This window comes from Lepidochelys olivacea (assembly GCF_965140295.1).
Source record: "Lepidochelys olivacea isolate rLepOli2 genome assembly, chromosome: 1".
NCBI lineage: Eukaryota > Metazoa > Chordata > Testudines > Cheloniidae > Lepidochelys > Lepidochelys olivacea.
In genome coordinates, this window is record NC_140411.1 from 119,961,066 (window position 1) to 119,968,441 (window position 7,376).

At 44.7% G+C, this 7,376-nt stretch overlaps 1 protein-coding gene across 1 annotated transcript; it reads left to right on the forward strand.

Moving 5' to 3' along the window:
• Window positions 1-1,070: 1,070 nt before the first annotated feature.
• Window positions 1,071-1,493, forward strand: LOC311517947 (histone H2A-like; the record flags this gene model as incomplete). The annotated part of the gene is made up of 1 exon (XM_084623274.1): window positions 1,071-1,493. One exon carries the CDS (start codon window positions 1,071-1,073, stop codon window positions 1,491-1,493), a length of 423 nt encoding a protein of 140 aa, XP_084479400.1.
• Window positions 1,494-7,376: the final 5,883 nt, after the last annotated feature.

Here is a 7,376-nt window from a genome sequence, read left to right on the forward strand (position 1 = left end):
CCCCAGTGTTGTAGGAGAGGCTCTTAATACAGTCTTCATGCAGAGCTTCTCAAAGCTGTAAGAATCCTGAATGTGTAAAGCCTTAATGTTATGTATTCTACCTCTTGACCAATTTGACCGTTCCTCTTAGAAAGGGGCCTCGCCTGTTCTTTCAGAAGCAGATATCTTGGGTCGAAGACCCTGAGCCTTGACAACACTTCTCTCTCTGGACAGCAGGAAAAAATTTCATTGCTTTTTCTACCTGACATCTGAATTTACTGGAGACTCTTGATGGGCTGCGGTTTTTCCTTCACCGGACTTCTAACCAGCTGCCTGACTCAAACAGGCTCCTTCTTCAGAAGAGAGAGTGAGGCATTTCACTTGATAAACTACAGCTAATAAGTTGGCCTCTTAAAATCAGGACTTTCCTCCTAAAGAGAACAAATAAAGGTGGGAAGGTGAATGTAATCTTGCCACCATATTATTGCGCCTGCTTCTTTATAGCTTAAGAAACACTTGGATACTATAATGACATCCTGGGGCTTGTCTACACTTAAAATGCTACAGCAATGCCACTATAATGCTTAACTGTAGACCCTTCCTATGCCCAGTGGCACATTAGCTAATGGGGCCCCTAGAAAAATGGGCACCCTGACCTTCTCTGCCCACCCAGCACTCCTGCCGGGGAGTGGGATTGGGGCATGGGGGCTTGCCCCTCTCCTGCTGAGGAGTGGGGTCATGGTGTGGGGACTTATCCTGCAAGCAGAAGGGGTGGGAAGGGGCTCCCACTGCTCTGGCCTGAGGCCCCACAAAACCATAATCTACCCTTGCCCAGGGGTTCTCCTGTTGGCGTAGATAATCCACATCCCCAAGAGGCAGGAGCTTAGTCAATGAAAGAATTCTTCCATAAACCTAGGGTTGTCTATATGGGGACTTCAGGAGGCATAACTATGCCACTCAGGGGTGTGGATTTTTCACACCCCTGAGCAGCACAGTTAAGCCAACCTAAGTTTCTAGTGTAGACCAGCCTCTGGCTAATGGTCACTCTTACTTGCCCCTCACCTCCTTTTCTACACTAGATTGATGTTAGGATGTCTGGACATGGAAAGAAAAATGTGGTGGCTGCAAAACCTACACTTCTACCAAGAAAAACAAAGTCAGCAAAGGCTGGCCTGCAATTCCCGGTGGGTCGTGTCCACCGACTTCTCAAAAGAGGAAACTATGCTGAGAGAATAGGTGCTGGTGCTCCAGTCTACCTGGCGGCTGTGCTGGAATATCTGACGGCTGAGATATTGGAACTGTCAGGAAATGCTGCCCGTGAAAACAAGAAAGGCAGGATTGGGCCACGACACATCCAGCTGGCCGTGCGGAACGACGAAGAGCTGAACAAGCTGTTTGCAGGTGTGACCATTGCTGAAGGAGGAGTTATGCCCAACATCCTTCCTGCTCTTGTTCCCAAGACCACAAAGGTGCCTAAGCAAGGACTGAAAGATGGCCAGTCACAGGAATTCTAGTAACTGCTAACCGGCTGAAAGTGTGCTGGTTCTAAGGGTGGCTTTCTCCACAACACTAGCACTTCATGCACCTTGGATTCTTGGTTGTAATCCATATATTTATATATCGACTGTATGTCTTCACTGCTTGTAAATATTGAACCTCCGAAGGACTCCCTCTTGGGGGTTGTTTTTGTTTTTTTGTTTTTAATGTCTTTGAAATAAATACTTAGTGCATAGAGAACTCCATGAAACTGGTTTTCTAAAATTGGCGGATGGAGGAACTGTGATCTGACACTTGAGAAGGAAGTTGCTGTCCCGCTACTTCTTAATTGAAGGAAACTTGGGGCCAAGATTTTAAACTAATGATTGCGTGTGAATGAGGTGAGACTAATTTGAATGGGCCTGATTTTCAGAGGGTGGGTGCTCAGCGCTTTCTGGTAAGTGGGGGCCTTTTTATAGTGTCTCAGATTTGGTCACTCAAAAGCTCTAGGCAGTTTAGGGAAACCTTGACTCGGGTTTCCCTATAGTAATGATACAGTAGGTGTGGATTTCTCTCCTGTGCTGTAAGGGGTGGAGAAGGACTGCCCTGGTAATTTTAATGATCGTCACCTGTGCATTATTTGGTCTTTGAGGTAGCTTCAGAAAGGTATTTAAGTGCTTAAATCTGGATTTAGGCCCCTATGAGCAATTATAGGCTCCACTACACTCCACAAAATTCCTTCCGAACCCCATAGGCTCCTCAGCTTACTCAGTACTTAGGTTTATGCCCCTGGGCATATATGCTGCTCCCTCACTCTAGGCAATCCATAAACGGGGAAGAAGGATGTATGGCTGCCTAATTTGCCGAAAGGGCCTAAGACGGTCGGTGGCCAGAGGAGGTGCTGCTGCTTCCAAATGTTTAACTCTTTGTGCAGTGATTAAAGCACTCCCTTGCAATAGGGGAGACAGGATTTAACAGGGGTGCTCTACTTCTCAGACGTCTGCTCTAACCAGTGAGCTATGGGCCACCCAGATGTGGGGCTCCCTCAATCTGTCTAATTGAACTTGTTCCTCTATGGATAAATACTTAATCATTGGAGCAGAGGGCCTGGACCCTGGTGTCACAGTTGGGGGCAACTGCAGCCGTATTATCCCTCTGTGGTCCCTTGAGGGTACCTACTCTAGGCTCCTGGCTCCTCCATTGTCACCTCTCTTATGCATAAGTACACATCTTTCTCCCCCCGCCTGTATTTTCTCCAGGTTGCAGAGTTCCCTGCCTGCACTGTCATGTCCCCAGCAAGCCATACCATCTAAAAGACCAGCGTAGATGGCTTTCTTTCTTTCCAGAAGTTATGAACAGTGTATTACCAGCAGTTATAAGTCATCACACAGCTCCTTCTAAGCAAGCACATTTATTCTTAGGATAAAAGCATTAAAGAGAGAACCTATACCCATGCTAAAAAGCTTACCAGAGATCATACCAATTCCAGCTGCAACCCTGCACCTTTCATAACCAGCAACTGGATTTTCCTTATGGTTACAAGTTCATAACTGTCTCAGATTCAGACCCACCATGAGCTTGGGCCTTTGATCTTGGCTGCGTGTGACAGGTGAGCAGCAGACAATGGCCCTCTTCAGACTGTAGCTTTAAAGGTTGGGCTTTTGTATAATCAGAAGTGTGGAATTTGTATTCCTCTCCCCCTATATATTTCCCAGGAAAAACATATAACACTTTTTGTTCCAAGAGCCCAAGCTTGTCTGGTGCATTGTTCAATATAGTCCTTTGAACCTCCAGGAATCACATATGTCACAGCTCCCCCCTCGAGAGGTAACATACAATTACAGCCCACAACAATACATAAACCACTCTTTAAGACCCCAAAGACACTTAAACTTAATCCAATGAGGTCTCCCAAGGAAATTGCCAATCGGTTACACCTGAGTCTCCCACTGGTCGTGTGGGTCTCCTGAAAACCAGGCTAGAGTTATTCTCACTCGCTGTAGCCCTCTGACATCTACAAAATGAGCGTCTGAAGACAAACTTTGGAAGGGGTGGCTCTGCACATAGGTCTCATTTTGTGTGGCTTGGTAGGCTACGTAACAGTCCGTCAAGACTGGCTGATAGCAGAGCTGTTCCTATTTAAAAAGAAGCCAGCATATGGTAACCTGGACAGCCAAAACTGGACACAGCATGAGAACATAAGGAGGTGAGGGTCTCGTTAGAAAATGATGGTGCTTCAGAGAAATGCATGAACCTTTTTAGATAAGGTTTTCTGCTCCCAAAGGAGGAGACGTGAACTGAGGTAAGAACAAGGAAGGCTAATTGAAACCACGTTGCTTAAGAAATTTGACTCAAGGTACAGTACGAATGTCAGCCAGCGAAGAAAAGTGTAGGATGTCAAAAATGCCTGTCACAGAAACAACCTTTTCAATACCTGAAGAAGAGAGGGAAGCATCCAGTAACCCATAAAGTGTGACTGATAACTGTCCTTTCCCCACTCCCTTGGGGATGGCACTTGCTAGCAGTCCTGCACTTTAAGTGCAATGTAGTCTGGCTTCTTTGTTTCATGTTGTTCAGGCAAAAAGATTGGACTGAAGACCATTGCATTTTAGAAAAGAGACATTAAATGCTATTCAACATTTATATTCATGCGAGTTAAAAATCAGGTATAATGGTTATTGTATCAAGATGAATGACATATTTTACAGGGAATGTTTGGGGGAAAATCATGTTTTATTGTCTCTATCAGATGATAGAGATTAAAATATCTTTCTTGCACTACTATATCATTTAGTTCATTTCCTTGCCAATCGGTGATTATTCCAAATAGTGTGCTTTCTAGTGTTTTGACTACTCTTAACTTTAAATTCAAAAGTTCTGGCTTGTTCTTGGGGATACTATAAGGCCTGGATCCACAAAAGGAATTTATGCAGTGTGATACTCACCATCACAGCGTCTAACTTTTAAGTGCCTAGAAAATCACAGAAACACCACTGCAATGTGATCCACAATTCCTGAGTTAGGTGCCTAAGCTCTCTAGACAATGAATGAGGGGAGAGAGGTGCCTTAGAATGCAATCTACAAAAGCCAGCATGTTAGCCTGGGAGTGGTCAAAGCTAGCCACTGGGAGATGCCAATGACAGGGATGTGTACTAAGGCCCACCCGTCTCATGGCAGGTCTGAGTAAATACCCTGCCATCAGCATTTCCCATTGGCTAGTGTAGGCGGCTCCCTGCTTAGCATGCTGGCTTTGTGGATCCCATTCCTAGATGCCTGTCTCTCCCCGTTTATTGTATAGGGAGCTTGGGTGCCTAACTCAGGCTTTGTGGATTGCAATATTGTACCAATGGTGTTCTAGGTGCCTACAAGTTAGGCTTTATGATGCTCAGTGTCACAACTCCTCAGCACTTTTTGTGGATCTAGACCTAAGTGCTGTTGGCATTTCATGGCATAATGTGGCTAAATTTCCTTCTTTGCCCTTAGTTTTATTCATAGCCTTTGCCATTAAAATAGCCATGAGGCTAAGTGGCATTTGCAAAGTAGGTTTGGGCACATGTATCTCTCCAGTGTGGGGTCTAAAATGTAGGTGCGCCAGAACCAAACCTAACCTGTTATGCCCTGCACCAGGAGGTCCACGTGGAGGCCAGCAGTGGATTGGCTGGTAGAACAGCACCCTTTAAAGGAGAAAACTATATAACGGAAAACTCCGTGCAAGTGTGAGAGATTGGGTGAATGAGGTAGGCGTTTGGGCTGCTGGAAGGGTGGGGGCATGTGTGTGACCTGAAAGCGGGAAGTCACGTGAAGCCTGTGAATGATGCAGCAGCTGAGCATGACTGAGGAAAGAGGAGGGGCAGACTGCAGACAATGCCCATTATTGTCACCAGTGCACTAGAATCTTGGCTACTAGATTGTTTCAGAAGGTCAGAGCACAGACTACAGGTGTCAGCCACCCCACAGCTTCTTATGTAGGTGCCAGGGTGCTTTTGAAAATCCCAGTTGGCACTGAAATACCTTTAAAATTCTGGGGTTTAATCTTACTGCCTCAGGTCTCCTATCTGGCCACTTGTATTTACTTTCCAACCTCATGGGCAGATTGCTTATTAACTAGCTAATGTTTATTGAGTGCTTGTCAGCTGTAAAGTGCTAGAAATGTTAACTATCATGACTTTGTTTATGAAAGTATCTCATTAAAACCTCCAATAAAGAGGTATTTAAAGCATGTTTCCGGAGGAATGGAACAGCTGATTTCTTAGCACAGCAGTGAAAATGACACTTTCTCTAACAGCTCAAACTACCTGTACTCCATGAGTGGCTTTCTTAGAGATGCTGTGCATCACATCTGTGAAGATATTTTTGCCAGCAGTATGGTGATGGGGTTCCATCCATCAAGGCTCATTCCATCTAGGAAAAAGAAAAACACTGAAAGTGAGTTATTAACCATATAAACTTTTATTATGTTAAAAAGTCAATCAGACTCTTTAAAGCTGATGAAATCACACCCACAGTAAGTAAAATTTAGGGACTGACCTGATAGTCTCTGTCTACCCTGAACTCCCATCAGAGTCAAGGAATGCATGATTAGGCCCTAAGTGATTCGCTAGGCAGCCTGATGTAGCTCCTATTGAATTAACGGGGCTCTTTCCATTGACTTCTGTGGGAGCTGGACTGGGCTATTGCTTTGTTCCTTGTTTTGAGTTCTGTGTAGCTAGTGATAACAGTGCTTCCTCCCTACCACCCACCACTATTTTGGCTCTCAGTATTGTGCGTAGTTGGCTGTTTCTTTAGTTCAGGTTTGTTTGTAGAAAAATGATAACACGGCTATTTATATAGTGCCTACATGCCTTTACCTTGTTTTGGAGTGAGTTCCCTATTGAACTGGAACGCTCAACTCGGGAATCCCTTACAAGAGTCACCACCACAATGCCAAGGGTTTTAATCCTTTGAGCATCTATCCTTAGCAATCTGTAAGTTATTATTTTCTTAGTGCTGAGAGTGTGCTGGTCACTGTACGGTAACTCCTCACTTAAAGTTGTCCTGGTTAACATTGTTTCGTTATTAGGTCGCTGATCCATCAGAGAACATACTTGTTTAAAGTCGAGCAATGTTCCATTATAAGGTTGTTTGGCTGGCCCCACTCTGCCTGCCCGCCCGGCACTCCTGCCAGAGAGTGGGGCCGGGACGTGGGGGCTTGCCCTGCTCCACCCGCCTGGTGCCCCTGCCAAGAAGTGGGCAAGTCCCTGACCCTGCTCCCCAGCTGGAATGCCGGGCAGGCGGAATGGGGCAAGCCCCCATGCCCTGACTCTGCTACGCCCCTGCCTCAACCAAGCTTCACAATCATCAATTTAAACAGTATTACATTGTTTAAAATTATTTAAAACTTATATTGTATATGTATATAATGTCTTTTGTCTGGTGAAAAAAATTTCCCTGGAACCTAACCCGCCCCCTATTTACATTAATTCTTATGGGGAAATTGGATTTGCTTAACATCGTTTCGCTTAAAGTAGAATTTTTCAGGAACATACTACGACGTTAAAGGAGGAGTTACTGTAGCAGTCACAAAGAAAGAATCTGTCCCTGTGCTGGAGACTTTACAGCCTAAAAGTCAAGAGGAGACTGGTCACACAGGGAAAGCCAGAGGAGGGAATAATGTAAGGTTTTGTTTTCTGTGAATTTATAATGGTGAAAAACAACTAACAGTCTTTAGGGAAGAAGTGAATGGAGGAATTTGAAATGGGGATTGAATGAACAGTATTGAATGAACAGAAGATCCAGTTATTACTTCCATTGACAGGGTTGCCAGTATATTAAACATGTTATACAAAGTTTTCTCTTAACTACTTGTTGCAAGCTTCCTCCACTACGAAATAAATTTCTCCTTCTGTGATTTTCCTAGCTAAGCTAAGTTCTATTTCTACAAC